Here is a 20,538-nt window from a genome sequence, read left to right as displayed (position 1 = left end):
GGTTACGTGATTTCAGGTTGCGCACCACGCCGAACCTGGTAGTACCGGAACGGGTTACCTCTGGGTTTCGGCACTCGTACATGGACGGAAGTGCCGAATCGCGACCCACACGGGCACAGGCACGGCGCTGCGGGTTGCGAACTTGCCTCCCGCTCGGATCACATTCGCAACCCGAGGTTCCACTGTAATATAAGTTGCCTTGATGATGCTTTAATCCATTCTTCTGCATTTAATGGCTTTGTTTTAATAGCTGCTGCTTTTGTTTTATGAGTATTTCTGTTGGGGTTTGTGTATTTACTGTTGTTTGTTGTTTATGCTGCCTTTTGAATTTTAACTGAAAGGTAGCAGAAACATTTTCTAAATGAATGAATGCTGTAAGTAGAGATTTCACCTGCCTTTCTTTATTGAGAAATTTTGGGAGCCTCATTTTAAAAAAGAAAAGAAAAGTCTTGTTGGATCTGAGGAAAGGTCCATGAATTCCAGTATCTTCTTTCCCACAATGGCCAGTGAGGTGCCTCCTGGGAAGCCCTCAAGCAGGGCATCTCCTGCTATTGCTTCCCAGCATCTGGCATTCAGTGTCACACCCCTCCCGAACCTCGAAGTCGCTTTTGCCATCATGGCTCATGGCTCCACTGAAATGAATGGAGACTTAAAGTGGCCTTCCAGAGCAAAGCCCTATTGAAACGAATAGGTATTACGCAGCTGCAGTACTCAGGTGTGGCTGCACTCGGACTGCACCCCCGTTCATCACCATGATGCCAGATGATTGGCAGGTGGGTGGCTATGCTCTTCCTCAGTCTTTTTTGCCTGTTGCTGATGGAAGAAACCCCAGTTGAAGAACTTGAAGGCAGCTGGTTCTATGGGACAAAAGAATGTAGCTTAGGTTACACCATTACCCACCCATTCATCTTCCTGATATCCTGCTGAGAGGAGCTTATCATCTAAATCTAAATTTAGCTGGGGCAAGAGAAATGAGAGGCATTAATAGTAAGGGATTAATGTGAGCAAATGTGGTTAATGTAGGTGTGTGTGTGTGAGAGAGAGCACTTAAGGGCTTTTAAGCCAACAGCTGAAAGTGAGCTGGGATTTACTGGTGGTGTTCTTGGAGGCGGCTCCTAAGCAGAAAGCGAAAGGAAGGAGAATGGGCAGAATCTTCTCCCTTCTTCTAAATCCTTGGGGACACTGCTTTCCCAGGCATGAGGCTGAGTAAATAACAAGAACAAAAGATGAGCCTGCTGGATCAGGCCAGTGGCCCATCTACTCTAACATCCCGTTCTCACAGTGGCCAACCAGAGGTCTTTGAGAAACCTTCAACAGGACCTGAGCTCAGCCGCTGATCTCCACTCTCCCTGTGGTTTTCAGCAGCTGTATTCAGAAGCATCACTGCCTCTGACTGTGGAGGCAGAACATAGTCATCATCACTAGTAGACATTGATAGCTGGAAGTAAGCTCATTGATAATTCGACAGTATCTGATATTGGTACAATAGCCGATGTTCCTGTATAGAGTTTCAGTAGCTTCAGCCACATTTTGTCTTTTTTATTTTTAGAGTTCTGTATTTGGTGTACCTAGGGTCTCCCCATATAATGTGCAGATTCCAAGTTCTGCTCTTACTTTGTTTTTTTAAATACTTTTCCACATCCTTGGACATAAAGGACCATTAGGAACTGATCTTCAGTTGAACAGGCTTGAATAGCTCCTCTTGAATTTGGAAGGCTCACAGTGACCCATGTTTGAGCACTGTTGCTGTAGGGCCAGAAAGGGGAATTTGTGGCTCTCCAGTTCTTGCTGGACTACAAATCCATCCCTGACCATTGACCATGATGACTGGGATTGATGGGAATTGTAGTCCCAACAACATCTAGAGAAGGACCACATGTTCCCCACTCCTGTTGTAGAGTCCTACCATGAGGACTAGAAACCTAATAAAATATATCATGATATTCTTTTATTTTAAGCATCTCTGAGAATCAAGGCAAATGGTCTCAGTAACTGCAGACAAACCTCTCCAGTATCATACTTGCTAAGATAAAATATTTTAAGAAGGAAAATATGTTCAGTCCTGATTTCCCACAATTGTTTTCACTTAATATGGGATTATATTCAGCTTGTTCAGTATGTCAGAAGACACATGTGGTCTTGCATTTCTTTAACCATGTTCAGTGGTAACTGCACCAGAGGGGGGAAAAGCAGGCCAGTTGCATTTATCAATACCAACAAGAAGTCTTGGTTTTTCCTTTAATTATATAAGCCGTCATCCATGTAGAGAACCTGGTCTAATGCCCCTTTTTCTCTTTCTGTCTTGCAGGGGAAAGTGTAATATCTCCCATTTCTCTGACATATTTGCTGCTAGAGAATTTAAAGCCCGGGTGGATTCCTTTTTCTACATTCTGGGCTACAATCCAGAGACAAGGTGAGTTGTTTGCCTTCCATCTACTAAGAATTTGTAGCATATGCTTTTCTGTAGGGCTATACAAGGTCTCTTACTGAGGTGGAGGATACAGGAGAGGCTGTGCTCTCCTGTTTAGTTCTTTGCTACCCTCCCAGAGGCATGGTGAGCGCTCTGCTTTTTACCTTAGTAGGTATAATTCTGCATATTTTTACAATGTAGTGCTTTACTGATACAGTACCTAGCCTGGTCATGCACATGCTCTGGGTTTATTTTTCCCATTATAAAGAGACATTTGTTCACCAGGGGCTTCTAGCTAATACTGGAATCACATTTGGCCTTGGTTTATAAGGCACTTGCCTGGTGTTGACTACTCTGGTAGCAGGTTTTTTGCTATCCTGTTGTCCTTGATCCTTTAATTTGGAGATGCCTTTGGCATGCAAGCCATGTGCTCTCTTACTGACCAGTGGCCGCCCACCCACATTCAGGTTCCATTATTGATCTTGTGGGTCTCTCCCCCCTACCCCATTCCATTGATTGATGATCCAGCTATGGATCCAAAACTGCAGCGAGTTGTCTGGATTCCAGTTCAGTCTCTTGAGCTTCTTAAGTGGGTGAGCATCTGCTAATTGCTACGCAGTAGTAGATTTCTGAATATTTCTAACAGAGCCTTCTCAGTCTTCAAGGCATTGATATGTGTGTGTTTGTGATCCTGCGATGTAAACTCAGAATTGATTCAGGCGTTTGTTTCGACAGTGCTGGTGTTGCCAAGTCCCACCCTGGGTGGCTGCAATAATGGTTAGGATTGGGTCAGCAGGACTGTGGTTTATGTATTGGTGCCATCAATCTTTTTAAAGGTGCCACATTGACGATCCAGCCAGTTGAATCTGTATATTCTGCAAAAAATAATAATATCCTGTATATTCTTGGGAGGCTCAACTGTTCAGATGGCCTGTGGTGGCAGTCGTGATACAGAGTGAACTTTCATATCAGCCCCTCAGTGGGTGTCTTTTAGTGCACAGCTCTCCTTTGACCTCCATTCCACATTTGTAAAGTGGAAAGTTGCACATTGAATTATTGAGCTGATACCAAGTGATTGATTCTTGTGTCTGATACATTGGCTTGCATGCATACAGAGATTGTCTTCAAGCTCCTCTTCAGGCAGAGCTTCTGTAGTTGTAGAGTCTCATGTGAATGCTAAGTTTGTATGTGGGTTTTCTTTGGCGTTTTGCTAAAACCTCACGAGAAATAACTCATCATGTTGCAAATCTAGCTGTCTCCTCCTCTCCCCAAAGCAGCCAGATTCTTGTTTCTTCTTTATGTTGTACTAAAATTCCTGCCAGGGTGCAGACAGGAAGCCTGTGCTATAATAATGGATTAGATTTTTTGCTAAAAAGGAAAGTGCCCCCCCCCATCTGAAAATCCCTCCTTGCCTGAGTAGAGGTGTTATTGATGAGCTCGCTGCTCTCCCAAGAGACTCCACAACATAAAATGGAGCAAGTTTGAGTCTTTTATATATCTTTGCTTTAACAAAAAACAACAACTGCTGAGCAGAGTTTGTTAAGGGAGGGGGAACATCAGGGCTGCTGTATTACTCACCGTCTCACTCTCGGTGATTTGTGCCTTTTGGAAGACTTGGTGGTGGTTGTGTCATTTCTGAGACAAAAATCTGTGCAACAGATGATGGCAAATGGCTCCTTTTCATAGAGCAAGAGCGCATGTCTCCTGTTGGAGGAGTCACAGAGTCAGCTCTCCTCTCTCTCTGTGTGTGTGTGTGTGTGTGTGTGTGTGTGTGGAGCACGAGAGATAGCACAATTCTAAATCTAAAAATAATTTAAAACAATAGCAACAGTACAAAAACCAACTGGGCTAAAGCATTTAGGAGGTGTGATGAAAGAGGAGTGTCCTTAGCAGACACCGAAAAGATAATAGAGATGACCTCTGTCTGATATGCAGTAGAAGAGAGTTTGAAAGGATAGGTGCCACCACACAAAAGGCCCAACTCCAGTGTCTTGCAGGATGGACCTCCTGATAGGATGGTATCTGCAGTGTGATGATATTTAACGAGCTGTCCATTAAGAGTCTCATGCTCTACCAACTGAGGTGTGTTGTACTAATCTAGTCTTGTTCTTACAGTAACAAGCAAGACTTTGGGCGGGGTGCAGAAAGGCATAACAAGGAGACCTCTTTTTTGTGACTGGCGCTACTTGTAGACCCATTGAAATTAATGTGCATAATTTAGTCATTCCCATTCCTTCCTATGGGTCTACTCTGATTAACATTGGATATCACCTGGAGCAACAGATGGTATTATTTTATTGTTTTCTACTGAATTATTACAGTATTTATTACTTTAATATTGCACGTGTTTTAAAACTTGATTTCACCGGATGCTGCATGCCATCTTGGGGAAAATGCAGTACTTTTAAAGCCAGCTAGCAAATTGATTGATTGATTGGTTGGTTGGTTGGTTGATCGATCAACAAACAAATAAATGGGAGGAGGCTGGCCCTTTTCTCCCTCCCTCTCACTGTGCCTTCTCCTTCCTCAGATTTTGGCTCTGGCTTAAACTAGCACAGCTCACCTCTGGAATTTGCACTTCTAGGCTGGATCTTGGCACAACCATCCACACTCCTATCCTGGCCCTGACATAGCCCAGACTCAGTTTGACTGTGGGGGTGTCAACAGGCTCGTCTTGTGATCAGAGCAAATATTTTAGCTGCTAGCAGCTGCACCATCCGGAAACTGAGATGGCTTGGAAGAGGCTGCCTACCTTGAAAGGGAGCAAATCGGTATCACTTTTGAGATCAGCTGACGGATGGAGCTCCAAGGATTGGAATTAGGGCCGGTGGTGTTTGTGTATGGGTGGTGTCCTTAATCAGGGCCCTAATTTTGAATGAAGCAGAATATTTTCATCAGTCACTTGCTGCTGCAGCCCACATTCTGTCACATTTCAGTGCGACCAAGAAACTTGAATCATTATTTTTTAAAAAATATATTATTATTTTTAAAAAAGAAACTTGAATCAAGGCCCTTTGAAAGAATTGATGGGGATAGTGACTTGAACATAGAAATAATGGCCTGGGGATTGTGTGTGTGTGTGTGTGTGTGTGTGTGTGCGCACATAAAATGCTTTGGAGAAATGCACGTAATTAAATGTCAGCTTCTTCTGAGGGTTCTGCATATTGTTATTCGTGCTGTAGAATATTGCAAAAGTGGCTTTGTCTCCAAGGGGTTGCACACGGATGCCACAGTTTTACTTTAAAATGACCCTTTTGTTTTAATTCTATTAGGTGGTCTCTTTTTTAAAAAAAAAAATGCTGCTGTAGAAATTGGACCCAAAGCCCCCCTGTTAGCCCCCCCATCCCTCTTGGCATTCATTCCAACTTATAGACGCAGCAGCATAGAGGCAAACGGCAAATGGAAAAAAAGCTGGCATTGGAACTGCCTGGTTTCTCCTGCATGTTGCTAGTCTCAGATTCCCTCGCGGAGGCCCCTCTTCCCTGCACACTAGCTTGCTAGGGCGAAGCTGAAGCTGCTGTGGCGACGGCAGCCCGCCGTGCCTGTTGGCTGGGCTTTATTTACGGAAACGGCAGGGTCTGAGATTGATTGCGTCATGTGGACGAGGGAGGGGGGGTCACAGCACATGCTCAGTGCTGTCAGTCTGAGGGCGAAGTTTCTGCGTTCTGCGTGCAGGCTTAGGTCATAGCACAAGCTCAGTGGAAGCTCGCTCAGGTCTATCTGAGACTGCATGGGCCTCCATTTTGAGGAGTTAGAGTAGGGAAAGCCAGGCAGACTTTTCTGTTCTTTTTTCCTTTCCTTTTTTTGGAGTGGCAAGGTCAGGGGAAACAGCTGCACCCACCAGAGCCATGGATGATCCTCTCGGCCCCTTCAGGTAGGCTGACAGCACTCTGGCCTTGCCTCCTCGGGAGTGATGCAGGGGTTTTCCTTTTTCCTTTTTGCCTGCTGTCACAGTGCTTTCGGCAATTTCCCCCCCTCTGGCGGAGTCCTTACTTGCCTGAATTATTGCATGATCTCTTGTAGACGCAGCTGTCTCCGTTCATTGAAATGCATGGAAATCGGTGCTCAGGATTGCATGTTCTGGGGGGGGGGGGGAGAGAGAAGATCAAATGTAGAAGCCATGCAAACCTGTCTTCTTTACCCCATCTCTCTCCTCCTCCTTCTGCAGTTGCAAATTGCACTTGTAATTCATTCTCTCTCTCTCTCTCTCTCTCTCTCTCTCTCTCTGTCTCTCTGTCTCTTGGCGAGTTGCGGTATCAGAGCCAGCCTGTGCTGCTTTTGCCTGTGGCGCCTGCAGGGAAATATTTGGGCCTCTCAGAGGCAGTGCTGGGGAAGGGTTCAGGGAGGAGGAGGAGGGGTCATAGATCCGTAGCCATTGGCTGCTTTGGAGGAGGGACGGGACTTGCTTTGACAGCCAGTCTTGCTTGTTTTGGCAGGCAGGTGACGAGAGCAAGAGACCCTCCTCCTTTCCTGCAAAGCCCCATCAGTAAGCGGAGCTGCCCATAAGCAACCTGGCTTCCTAAAAAAACAAACAACCCCAAACATGGTGGCTTTGCTGTTAAGGCTGGGTGCCTGAGGAATGTCTGCTCAGGGTGGGCAACTCAGGGAATTAAGGCCACATAACCATGAACTTGGGCAAGGCAGCGGTGGGCCACCACGGCTGTTGCGTTTTCAGTCCTTGGAGAGCTGTTTCCATGTTGACTTTCTGGATGACTTTTTGACTTGCAGAGGATTCCAGAAGAATACTATGGTGGTGTGTGGGTATAACAGATTTGTGGGGGCTTTGGACACTCCTGCCCCCCCCAGCTCAGACTGGGCCCTAGAAAGCCACCCCCCCCATGCACACACGCATGCGCACACACACTCACACACACTGCAGGCAAAGTTGGAAGTGGATGGTGCTTGTTTTGTCATTCCTGACTGTATCATTTGGAAGAAGACATGGCAGGCTTTTAAAGAACCCAGGGGGCTCTGCAGGCCACAAACTGAAAACCACTGAAGTGGCCCATTGAAATGAATATTGTAAATAAAGGAATCTGTGCCACATCCCTGCACAGCCATAGAGGTTGCTGAAGCAAGTCCAGTACATGTGATGTTAAAGGGTTAAAAGGGTCCTGTCTGCTATTGAATAACTACAACTAAGGATTTATGTTCTGGTGGGTCTTTGGCAAGGGCCTCCTCTGATCTCAGTGAAGTATGCAATTTTGTTAATTTATGTGTTGGGAGCAGGCCAGGAGGATTCAATGGGAAGTTGACAGTTGGCTTTGATGGCTGTTCATTTTCCTCCTGCTGTCTAGTCAGGAGGGCCTTCTTTGAAGGGACAGACCTGGCCTGTTATGGGCAGAACTGTATGTTTTCTGGGTGAGTATGGGACCTGGCCGCTGAAAAACCATACAAGTTGGTAGGTCTCTCAAGAACTTGCCAAGGCAATATATGTATAGGAGCAGCACCCACTGAAAGTTGGTAAGGAAAACTAGTGGACCTTCAGCTTGTCTAGACTTGGGTCTTGGGTTGAGCAGTGTCTTGCTTGACCATCTCCAGTCAATACCTCTCTGTACTGTTGCAACTCTGCATCCCCACATCCCCTCAATGCTCCTCTGTCACCACTTTATTCCACATACTGCAAATTATTTTAATGCAGTTTTGAACCACAGTAGCAGAATAAAGTGTGCAGTGTACTCAAATACCTGCTTAGCATTGCTGGGGGTACTAATTTGGCTTTCCTTAGCTCAGAGTATTGAATTTTGTTTAGCAGGGCACATGCAGACTATTACAGACTGTGCAGGAGATCATACTAAGAATTCCCACTTTCCGATGTCCCTGTTACCCCCAGTCCATGTTGTGTTTCGATATGGCTCCATGGCAGCATAATCTTAAGATTGTCCTTCCACTGAGTCATTCTATCAGGTCACTCTGTACCTTCTCACTGTCATTTGCGTGCTTTCAAACCCATTCCTGTTCTGTGTGGGCAATTTTTGGTATTAGTAAAGCAGAATGTTGGAGTGATTTGGTGCCTGGGCATAATCTGTAGGCACCCTTGTTGAAATTAGGTGGGAGCAGGAACTTTATTTGTGCCATTTTGAATTCCACAGAAAAAGGGGGCATGCCAGTTTTGCAATCTGCACATTAAACCATGGTCAGAGCAAGTGCTCGTGTTGACACTCTGTAATGGTTGGGACCATAATGGTAAAGTGAGCCTGTTGGATAGCTTGGGTGAACCCAATGGGCATCCTTTTTCTTATTTTTTTGAGCTTTTAAAACCAAACACAGATGTACACCATGAATTGATGTGACAGTACATTGTGATCCAGGGGCAGATCACTGTTTCTTTCCAATACATTGATTTTCCAATTGCTGTCTGCCAGCATGTCTGTAAATTTTTCTGTGTGTGCAGCAGCCTTGCTATTTGTTTTTAAGTGATCTCTAAAATCACGTTCAGGGATATTAATGGTGTTTTCTCTTAGCTTTGACTTGGTTTGTTTGTTTTGGAGAATGACACAAGAAACTTTCAAAGAGAAGTCTGCACAGTATCCTGATGAGCTCAAATTAACTTGAGGCTTCTCCCCAACCCTGCTGTTAAAACTTTTAAAAACTTGTTTGCTAATGGCATTTTTGTGGCTGTATATCTGATGGTTTTAGCCTACTCTGGTAATGTGATGCTGGATGTTCCTTGTGGCAAACCTGTCTTAAGGCAAGGTTAAAATTGCTCAAGCCCAATTAGGGATGACTTTAACATACCATGCATCTTCACAGAGTGATTCTTGGCTTTCTCCCAGGATTGAGATGGATTCAGGGTAGACGTGGGTCCAGATCAGTCGAATATTGCACTGGATCAGTTGCTGTTTCTCTGGGGAGACAGGGCAGTTGGGGAGGCTTGTTCCAAATTCATGAGGACTAGAAGTTTTCATAGCTGGTGGGTAGTACCCAGTGTTGACCCATGGGAATGAATGGACATGACAATGTTATGTCCATTAATTTCATTGGTTCTTCTTTGAGTGGGTCTTAGTTTTATACAACATAATTTCTCTTATGTAATTTAGGCTTTTTGCAGTTGTTATTTGGATTTGCTTCAGAAGTACCGTGAGTGAAAGTATTTCATTTTGGAGGATTTAATATTCGTATTTTTCCTGTTAATATGGTTATTGTGTTACTAGACCGAAACAATCTATTCCAGCATGTTTTGGACATCCACAGCATGACAGTCACCTCCTCCCACTTGTTGTTTTTGAGCTCAGTCAGCTCCTGGTATTCAAAGGTAGACTGTCTCTGTCCATGAGAGTTCCATTCAGCTTTTGTGGCTCACAGCCATTTTATTTTCATTCTATTATGTTTGTAAATAATGGGTCTATCCTCTATGCCAGGAGTCACCAACATGGTGCCCTCCGGCTGCTGTAGCTTCCGTCATCCCTGACCATGGTCACACTGGCTGAGGATGATGGGAGTTTGAATCCAACAACAGCTGGAGGAAATTGCATTGGCTGACCCTGCTCTGTGCAATTGTATCATCTGTTTAAGAGTCCCATTTCAATTAGTGGCCATCACCTCATCCTCTGGTGTGAACCTCTAGGGTTCCTCCAGAACTACATATTGTGGGACATATTTGCAATTGCCACAGAGTGGGAGGTGAAACCAGTTATGTTTGTGTATGTTGCATCCTTGTGAACCTTTGATATACTTCAGCATTATACCTGGTGTTCTTCAGAATCTCAAGCCTTTTTAACAGAACCTGATAAATATTTCCCCCGCCTCAACTCAAGGAATATTGTCTCCTCTTCCTTCTAATTCTAAGCCAGGTGTCCCACCCTTTGAGGCATGGCTCCTCTGGATAGGGCCTTTGCAGTGGTGGCAGCATCCAGAATTTCAAATGCCTTCCTGGCATGTTTGCTTGGTGCCTGCTTTGTTAGCTTTTTAGGCACCAGTTTAAAATGTATTGTCCAAGCATTTGGCATTAAAAAAAAAGATAAAACAAATTGTTATCAAAGTTTTCCAAGAATGATAGCACTACCACTAATAGGAGGGTTTATATACAGCTAGGTTTTATTTAGAGTAGACCCATTAAAATTAATGGACTCATGTTAGATGTGTTTATTAATTTCAGTGGCTCTGCTCCTTCGTAACACTTAACATTGGATACAAGTTGTACAAGTAAAGGGTGATTCGTGTAGAAGAGAGATAGTGTTTCTGGTCCATGGAAGCATGTGGAATGTTTATAACTTTGTAATTATAACATAGGTAGAAAATAATAAAATTTCAGTTCTACAACTAGTATACTTTGTATTTGTCTCCTTTGGATATAGCACTCTAGTCAATGCGTATAAGAAACAAGAGCAAGCTGGGATCCTAAAATGGAGGGGTTCCTTGAGTTATTTTAAAAACTTCTCATGGATTATTTGACATGCTGTTGTTGGATAGTTGTTGCCTTCTTGCTACGTTAACATCTTATTGCTTTGGTTTGTATGGCACGTTAAGCCAACCAATGCTTAGTGCCAAACCATGGCTTAGTGCAGCCACTCCCCTTCTTCCTGATCATTTTGCCTCCGTGCCGAGCTAAACCATGGCCTGGCTTAGTGTAACACCTGAACCCAGGCTTGTGTTTTAGCTCTCTCTTAGTGACATAGAGAGCTGCCTCATACTGAGGCCATTGGTCTGTCCAGCTCAGTACACTGACAGGCAGCGACTCTACATCCTTTCAGGCAGAAGTCTCTCCCATCTCCACCTGGAAATGCTAGGGATTGAACATGGGACCTTCTGCTCTCAAAGCAAGATATTCTGCCAATGAGATACAACCTTTCCCCAAATAGAAGGTTAACCACAAGCTGTAGCCATGGCAAGGAGGGCTCACACAGTTATCCTCTTCTGTTTTATCTTCACCTTGTGAGGCTGAGAGATAGTGACTTGCCCAAAGTCAGCCAGTAAGCTTCATAGCTGATCAGGGATTTGAACTGACTTCTTCCTGGTCCTAGTTTTGACTCTTTAACCTCTATACCACACCATCATATTCTAGGACAGGATTTGGGTCAGGATCCTTTTAAATTGTTGTGTCTATTTATGCTTCATATCTACTTGGAAGAATCAAATGCTGCATACATCAGTTCCAATTCAGTGCCAGGAAGCAAAAAAGGGATATTTGAAAGGCCCAATGTAATGGAGTCTATAAATGGCAGTAGGCCAGTTATTAGAACAGTTGAGCCGTTGGGCTGAAATGTGGACAGATAGAAAGCATTTTTGGCCCTGATTCCATAGTAATATTTCAAATGCTCAGTTTTGTGCATACAGGCATTCCTCTGGGCATGTTACTCGTTCTCAGCCTCTGTTCTGCCATCTGTCAAATGGGAAGTTATTGGAGGCCATTGCAGGTTAAAAAGAACAAGAAGCTAAGGGAATAGGATTAAGCACCTAATGCTAAAACAAACAAAAACCCAAATGAAAGAAAGTTATGTGAACATAGAAAGGGGTAGAGATAGGAGCATAGAAAGCTGCCTTATATCAAGCCAGATCATTAGTCCAATCTAGCTCAGTACTGTCAACACTGACCGGCAGCAGCCCTGCAGGGTTTCATGCATGAGTACTTCACAACCTTTTCCGGAGACACCAGGGGCTGAACTTGCAGCCCTTTGCCTGCAAAACATGCACTCTACTACTGAGCTCTGGCCCTTTCGCATATGTTGTCCCTGTCCTCAAGGGCTTGTTCACCTTGAAAAGATAAAGCCACCTTTCAGATGCTCAGACCCCACTCCCTCCTCTTGACCTAGCTGGTTGGAAGTACAATCTCCTTGGACCACCAGTAGTTCGCTCAAACCACTGCCAGGTGGTGTCTGTTAGCTTTGCTAATGCTCCCCCCCAAAAAAATATGGATCGGGCCAAGGATCTCATCTACTGCTCTGCCTCTGTGATTGACCAGCCAGATACTCCAGGGGACGCTCATAAGCAGAGCAAGATGGAGGTGGCAGCTTCCTGTTCTTTGCCCTCAGCATCCCATAATCAGCAGTATATGCCCGGAACAGAGAGGCTTGAGGAGCAATGCTGATGGCTTCACTCATTCCTCTCCATATCATCCCACACCCTTGAGGCAGTTGCTCGCTGTCTAAATTGTGAAGGAAGGGTGGTGGGAAGTATGAGTATAACTTATGTTCCTATCCTTCCAAGCCTTCAGCACCAAGAGCAATATCCAAAGAGCCTACATCCCAAAGTTGCTATGAAGATGACATTTAGCTTTAAAAACAAAACAAATGCACATACAGAATTGGGTGCTGATCTTTGAAAGTGAAATCCATTTAGCAATATCCACAGTAGGAAGTGTGAAAGAATTAAGAGAGGAGGAAGACAATTCAGGCAGGCTTCCACAACTTGATCGCATTCACACCCTACATTCAAAGCACTATGATAACACTTCAAGCAGGCATGGCTTCCCCCAAAGCTGTCTCCTGGGAGCTGTAGTTTGTTAAGGTTGCTGAGAGTTGTCAGGAGACCCCTATTCCTCTTCCAGAGCTATAATTCCCAGAGTTCCCTGGGAAAGGGATTGATGGTTAAACCACTGCGAGAGGGGAACAGTGGTCTCCGAACAATTCTCAGCACCCTTGACAAACTGCAGATCGTTCTTTGTGGGAAACCAAGACTGCTTAAAGTGATATCACAGTGCTTAAAAATGTAGGGTGTGAATGTGTCCTATGTATTTGGTCTACAACTCCTATCAGCTCCAGCCTGCGTGGGTGGTGTTGTACAGAATGTCTGGAAGACATGAGCTTGGGGCAGCTGCCTTGTACTGAGCCCACCTTTTAGTCCATCTGTTCCAGGAACCACAGGCAGGTTGAGGCCTCCATAGCTCTGCTTGAGCAGGAGATGCCATGGACAGAACCCAGAAACCCTCCATACATAGAGCATGTGCTCTAACATCGACCAGCTGAGCCTAACGGCTTAGTCCGAAGGCTTTTGGGGGAGCCCTTTGGTTATTTCTGTAGCTTCTGTTACACAAAGAGTTTTATCCATTTGCCAGCCTTGTTGAGTAGGCTGCAGGTGATCACTTGCTCATGACCGTGAAGATGAGTCAGTCTCCAGCAGCACACAGGAGCAAGCTGCTCCATGGTCATGAAACCGCATAAAGGTTTTGCCAAAGCTCTAGAAACTGGGAAGGGTTTTAGGAACTCTGTACATTATTCAGGTGGTGGTGGGATTTAGTGGATAGGATTGCCAAAGTCAGAGGTGCAGGAGGCTCTTTTCTTTCTCCTTTAAAACATACTGTGCTTGAAGTTGCCCCTTTTACTAATGTGTTGGGCGCCTGTCGCAATGTCCCCATACAAGGTGGGGATCTGGAGGACGTGCTGTAGCTCAGTGGCAGAGCAACTGCTTTGCATGCAGAAGGTTCAGTCCCCAACATCTCCATTTTAGGCTGCGGAAGAGCTCTGCCTGGAACCCCGGAGAGCTGCTGCCAGCCAGTGTAGACAGTGCTGAGCTAGATGGAACATTGGTCTGACTCAGTATAGGGCAGCTTCCTATGCTCCTATTTGAGCTCCTGCAAGGGAAATATAAGCTAATTGTCCAGCCCTCCTATCAGTCTTACTTTCTTCTCTCTCCCACTTGCCGGGACCCCCACGTTGATTCCCACCTTGCTTTGAAGCCAGAAAGGGCAGTTCTCTTGTCTCGTAGCCAACACCCCCCACTTATCTGCCTGAGGATTAGAGGGCTCCAGTGCACCCTGGGATGGGGTGGGGTGGGTGTGGGTGGCGGTGGGGGGAAGAGTCCCTTCCTTTTTGATATTCATTTGCAGGCCTCCCGTTCCTTTCTGTCCAGTCCCTGTTTATTCAAGAGACTACAGCGTTTCCATGGCAACAGGTTACTTTTCAAAGGGGGAACATCTTGTCATTATATTTAATCCGCTGCAGCTGAAGAGGGACTGAAATATTAAGTTGTTGTTGCTATGGATACCACTTTTGTTACATTGCTTTCCTTTGGTGTCAGATTTCATACACTGTGCTGGCTCCTTTGCTCCTCTCATCATCCTCCCCCCTCCTTCCCCGCTTCCAACCTTATCCCTTCCCCACCCCCCCAATCCCATGGAATAAACAGCCCAACACTCCCCCCCCCATTATTGTTGCATTTACTCATTGACCTTAACATAGTTTTTTTAATCAACTGTGTCTTTTTATCCGTGTGTGTGTGTGTGTGTGTGTGCGCGCGCACAAGGGTAAATGCATACTTCTTTCAAAGTTTGGAGTAGCCCAGAAGCTTCCCTCCACAAAAAAGCCCTATGCTTCTTAACTGCATTCTTCCCTTTCTCATATTTAAACAGAGCTAGGAGGGAGGGATGTGCAGAGTAAAGGAGGGCAAAATCCGAAGTGATCCAGGCAATATCTGGAGGCAGCAGTGTTGGAGATTTGTAGGTTGAGATGTGTGGTGTATTTTGGTTTTTTAAAAAATGCCTCTGGCAGTTAGCTGATCTTCCTGCTCCTTCTCGATGCTTGTATGTGTGTGCCTAGAGATAGTAAAATAAAAACCTCTGCAAAGTGACAGTCTGCACTTGTCCAGAGAAGCAGTATATGGAACGAGGACCACTCCACAGTAGCCAAGCAGGGGATGATGCAGCCTTTGAAAACCTTGGGAAAAGCAGGTGGAGATTCTGATCCACTGAAGCTATTCTAATAAGTGTTCCGGCCTTTGCCAACCCTGGTGTCCGCCAGAGGTTTTGGACTGCAACTCCCATCACCCCCTAGCCCAGCACAGGCTGGTGGGAGTTGGAGTCCAGGAAAAGATCCTGAGGGCACCAGATTCGCATAGAATGATGGCTCTGTGATGATGGAATTTATGCATCTGAGCATGCATGGGCTGCATCAGACCAAAGGTCCATCTGGGTCTAGTCGCCTGCTCCTCACAGTAGTCTACCCAGATGCCTCTGGCAAACCCTCAGCCCTGGCTATGTAGGCAAGAGCTCTCTCGCACAGTTGCTTCCCAGCAATTTGCATTCAGTAGCATGCAGTACCAGGACGTCTAGGAAGCACTGCTTGACTTGACTTCTGTGAATTTGTCTTCCTATTTAAAGCTGGCCAAGCCAGCAGCCCGTTGCTAGATCTCGCAGCATAGAATGCCATCAATTAGCTATGCACTCCAAGAGGAAGTGCAATCTTTTAAGCCTATCGTGGATCTTAAGTCTTTACCCCAGGGATGGGATGCCTGGGTGCATGCCCTTCCCAGGTGTTTGTTGGATTCCCGCTCCCATTAGCCCTGGGCAGCATGCCCAATGGTCAGGGATGATGGGAGTTGTAGTCCTGCAATATCTGTTTAGGGCCATAGGTTTCCCACCTCTCTCCATCATGTCTCCCCCATCCTCACCTCAGTTTCTCCTCATCCCCACTGAAAAGCCCGTCTGTCTGTCATTTATAATCTTCCCTCTTGGGGAGCCACAAGGCTGGGCTGCTCAACACACAGAAATACCCTTTAGGACAGGGTGGTCCAACACGCTGCCCCCGGACCGCATGCGGCAACGTTTGACGCCCCCACCCTGCCCCACCCCTTGCACACATGCAACAAGGCAATGTGCAGCCCACTTGGTATGAGAAGTTGGCCCGTCTCGCTATAGAGTCTCCTTGTGTATGTGGAGGGTTCGCTCCAGAAATGTGCAGGAGCCGTCTCTGTGTTGGGATATAGCCTCTTATACCAGGGCAGGGTTTCTCAAACTTCTGAGTTCATTGATACCCCTCTCATAAGTTGTGAAGGCCCCAGCCCAAATTCTTAGGTGTATAAATGAAATCAAGTCAAGGAATATCAAAATATATGTCAGCATTTAATCATCACCAATCAGTTGCCATTGCTAGGAATTGTAAAACATAAAAAGTGCAGGAGAGGATACTCTTGTATCATGAAATCATCTTATTAACTACAAAGGCTCCTCATTGGCAAGGGAGGTGCACCCTGTACATGCCCACACTTTTTATTTCCGAGGCTTACTGTTTTGTAATTCTAAAAAAATATTTGCGGCATACCTTGTAAACGTCTTTTCCACCTCAGACTCTTTTTTTTTTAACCCCCTTTCAACCCCTAGGTCTTTTTTCACCCCATGTGCAGTCCCATCGACCTGGGGTGCGTGTGTGTCAATATCAACCCTGTGGTAGGGGTTTGGATGCATCTTTTGAAAAGAGTTGAGCAGCAGCAGAGCTTCTGTCTGAATCTGCTGAGCCTGGGGGCCAGAACGCATCCCCGGCTGCCTGCCTGCCTGCCTGCCTCTTTCTGTTCAGAGTGTTCTTATGAAGACCACACAGCGTCTTTTTGCTATACCTCTTTCTGGGCAGGGAGCCATTGTAGAGAAAGGTGTTGGAATAAAGGGATGGGTTTAGTGGCTTGTTTTTCTCACTATAAACCCAACTGTGGGAATAAAAAGAGCTGGGATTGCAGAAAAGATTACACAGAGCCGCCTGTATTTTGCAACTCGGCGAGCATTGATTCCTATTCATGCATTTCCCCTCCCTTTACATAATAAAAGTGCGCTTCATCTTTCCTTGTCTCGCTGTGAACGCCATAGAGGGAGAAGACAATACAGTGGCATATTCCAGCTGCAGGATGTTGCCGGTTTGAAATAGATTCTGTGTATGCAGTGAGCATCTAGGTATGTTGTAACATGCATACATGTCCTTAAGGGGAAAATTAGGTCAGATAAATTCAGGTTGACCTTCAAAGTGCATATGATTATGTATGGTTGGCTAGGGTTTCTTCAGGCTGGTATTTAACCACTAGCCTGGTGGCCACTGGCAACCGGGAATTGCATGTAGGCGAATAAAGGTGATGTTGCAGGTAGAACAGAGCACTCCATCTTTCCCAGCATCGAACCCAAGCAATCTGCTTCTCCACTGGCAGCCCACAGCAATCTAGAGAATCTTTCTTTTCTTTTGTAGGTTGCTAAATTTTATTCACCTGCTTGAATGTCATCTCCTATTATAGTTAATTATTATTACAACACCTTCCACATATATGTATTAAGGTACTGTATGCAAAATAATAATAAAAAGCTTAAAAAAGTTAAAAACAGGAGAGAACATAATAGCAAATTAATTAAAAATAAATTAAAGGAGACACGCATGGCAGAGACCTGTTCATTCAGCTGGGGAAGCCTCCTAGAACAAAAATGCCTCCAGTTGTTCTGGAAAATATCTCAACGGAGATGCTGTTCCACAGAACAGGGCAGCCACACTAAAAGCCCTACTCTGAGTTACTGCAGAGCAGGCTTTTGAGACCTTTGGAACTCACAGGAGAAGCTTGACCACAGAGCCCTACCGGGTGTATAAGGGACAAAGCTAGATTCTCAGGTAACCTGCTCTTGGCCAGGGGTCCGCAACCTTTTTCAGCTGTGGGCCGGTCCACCATCCCTCAGACCATGTGGTGGGCCAGACTATATGAATGGGGGGAATGAACGAATTCCTATGCCCCACAAATAACCCAGAGATGCATTTTAAATAAAAGGACACATTCTATTCATGTAAAAACACACTGATTCCCGGACCATCCGTGGGCTGGATTGAGAAGGCAATTGGGCTGCATCTGGCCCACACGCCTTAGGTTGCCTACCTCTGCTCTTGACTATAAGTTTCCCCACAGCTGATTCCAGGGACCTGTTTTAGGGAATGTTGGTTCATGGCTGATCAATCAGCAAAGCATTGATTGAAAGCGATTATCTTCCTCAGCTGGAGAGGTCCTCAGAGCGACTGACGTATCAGCTGAAAGCAACGTGATTCCTGCTCTCAGGCTTTGCAGTGTAAAAAGACATGATACAAAAGGAAAAAAGGATTTGGGGGAGAGTAGAGGAAAACAAGCAAACTTGGGCAGCAGATTCTTAATGTTACAAGATTCTTAAAATAAGCAGGATGGAAGCAGGCTGCTCAGAGATCAGTAACAATTATTTGTGGGCCCCTGAGAAATAGCTTGCCATCCCAACCTACCTAGAAGTAGCTGTAATAAACCTGGAAGTTGCTGACCTTTCATGTTGGGCCTCAAGTCTTCTGGAGGAAGCAAACTTTCTTGGCATAAGTAGCAATCCATGTAAGCCCTGAGGTGTGGACAATGCTTTCTTTAAAACCTCCTTTGACCCAGAGCTGGTGTTATGGATGATGTGTCAGATGGGTGGCAGGGAGACCTGTGTTCAAATCAGTACTCAGTCACGAAGCTCACTACATATGGCTTGAGTCTGTTCCATGGTTTTCTGCTGACTTACTGGGTTGTTGCATGCTATTCTGAGCGTTGGAGGAAAAGTGTGGGATAAATTCACCCTAAGTAAATAAAACCTTAAAAGGTAAAGGGGACTGCTTTATTAGCCGAGGGAGCTGGCGTACAGCTTCTGGGTCATGTGGCCAGCATGACTAAGCCGCTTCTGGTGAACCAGAGCAGCGCACGGAAACGCCGTTTACCTTCCCGCCAGAGCGCTACCTATTTATCTACTTGCACTTTGACGTGCTTTCAAACTGCTAGGTTGGCAGGAGCAGGGACCGAGCAACGGGAGCTCACTCCGGCACAGGGATTCGAACCACCGATCTTCTGATCGGCAAGTCCTAGGCTCTGTGGTTTAACCCACAGCGCCACCCTCATCCCAAATAAAACCTTAGCTTTCATTTAATTAAAAAAGAAATGTTATTGTACTTGTTTTGGAAAAGAAAATGTAAAGGAAAACACTTACTGCCAAAGATGCTGCCTCCCAACCATAAGAGTATAAATGTCTGGTACCCACGCTCTTGGCATTTCCCCCAAAATAAAGGTTGACAGCTTAGCACTAAGCTTAGTTAGCAAAGGTCCAACCCTCAGGAATTTTATTTCAGGGCCACAGTTAAAAAAGAAAAGAAAAGAAAGAAGCAGCAGACCTCACAGTGCCAAAGCTGAGAGCAAAACCCTAAAATACCTAGTCTTGCAAGTTAAGGTGTCCAAGAAATCTGCAGCCCAAGGCTTTCCTAGGTGTGCCTATTAGATGTTAGTGGTGAGTCCCATGCTGAGCAAAGGAGCCAGAAGGGCCCAATGGGCTAAGAACTGCTGCTGGAGGCCAGAATTGGAGTTAAAATAGAGTGGCATTCTCTGCGTGCAGCTAGATGGCAGCCTCTTGCTGGAGACATCCTTTGGATGAAACATTAAACAAACAAAGGTGGGGGCTGAATCAGATCCCTTTTGCCACCACAATTTCCGCCCCCGTGCTTTTTGGGCACTGACATTTCAGATTGGGCACGCACGTTCTCTGCCTTCACCCTAGGGTGTCTTTCTGAAATGAACAATGCAACCAGGATATATGTGTGTGCGTGTGTGTGTGGTGCTGGGGAAGGTTCTTGATTCATGCAAGCTGTAAGCAGACACAGCCTCAGTTTCTTTTTAAAAGGCTTTTCCCATTAGGCGAAGGCTGAACAGGGAGCAGCTGAGGCACCATGTCACCGTGTGTCATTCCTCACATTTTGCAAAGGGCTGCTTCACATGCTGTTGCTGATCAAATGACTTGGTTTTAACATTGTTTTTGGTTTTGGGGTGCACCAAGTTTCCATCTTAAAATTCCATTCTTAGCAGATGGGGAAAATAGCCTCCAGAGCCGACTTCACGAACCTGCTGCCCTCCAGATGTCCTGAACTTAAAACTCTTCTCCCCACCCCACCCCACCCATTCTGGTCTGGGATGATGGGAGTTATAGTCAAAATAGCAAAGACTGCTCTGGAGTCTTGCTGGAGGGATTTTTCCCTGCACCGTTTTGAAATGGCATTAAAGACTAACCAGACATTCTGTGGTTTTATTCCCAGTTGTGCTCTCAAAGCAGTGGCTGTACATGCTCACCCAGTACAGGGAGGGTGTGCGTTGTACCACTTGGTTCCCCTTACTCACTGGTGGTTCTGTATCTTTCCATTGCAGGCGGTTGAACAGCACACAGGGTGAAATCCGGGTTGGGCCTAGTCATCAGGTAAGACTTCCTTACATAATGGGAACATCAAGTGACTGAACTGTCTCTTTCTGGCCATCTCCGATCTGCAAATCTCAAGGTGTCATCTACATCCCCCTAAGCATGCTGCAGTCGAAGAGGGAGGTTGACGCCATGTCAGGATGCTCACAGATCTTTGTGTTTGAAGTGCATCTTGATCCAGGGCTGCCCATGCGTTCTGTGACACTGCATCAGTTAAGGGTCTACA

The 20,538-nt window shown here is 45.6% G+C and overlaps 1 protein-coding gene and 1 long non-coding RNA gene across 20 annotated transcripts in view; one reads left to right on the top strand and one right to left on the bottom strand.

Annotated features, from left to right (window-relative positions):
• The window catches only part of RERE (arginine-glutamic acid dipeptide repeats), a 334,725-nt gene that overhangs the window by 184,889 nt on the left and 129,298 nt on the right, over positions 1–20,538 (top strand). For 18 of the 19 annotated variants that reach the window (XM_081015978.1, XM_081015983.1, XM_081015982.1 and 15 more), the window contains 2 exons: positions 2,309–2,413; positions 20,264–20,312. In XM_081015978.1, coding sequence (XP_080872104.1) covers positions 2,309–2,413; positions 20,264–20,312 — 154 coding nt within the window. Of the gene's footprint in view, positions 1–2,308; positions 2,414–6,040; positions 6,285–20,263; positions 20,313–20,538 lie in introns of those variants that run through there. The other variant, XM_081015984.1, reaches the window with a different exon arrangement.
• LOC308482842 lies at positions 380–5,362 on the bottom strand. Its single transcript, XR_013989451.1, has 2 exons — positions 3,989–5,362; positions 380–857 (listed from the first exon to the last, which is right to left on the bottom strand). It is a non-coding gene; the product is annotated as an uncharacterized lncRNA (long non-coding RNA).

This window comes from Podarcis pityusensis (assembly GCF_964106645.2).
Source record: "Podarcis pityusensis genome assembly, chromosome: 8".
NCBI lineage: Eukaryota > Metazoa > Chordata > Lepidosauria > Squamata > Lacertidae > Podarcis > Podarcis pityusensis.
The sequence above is the reverse complement of the archived record's forward strand: the minus strand, read 5'-3'. Positions and strand labels throughout refer to the sequence as shown.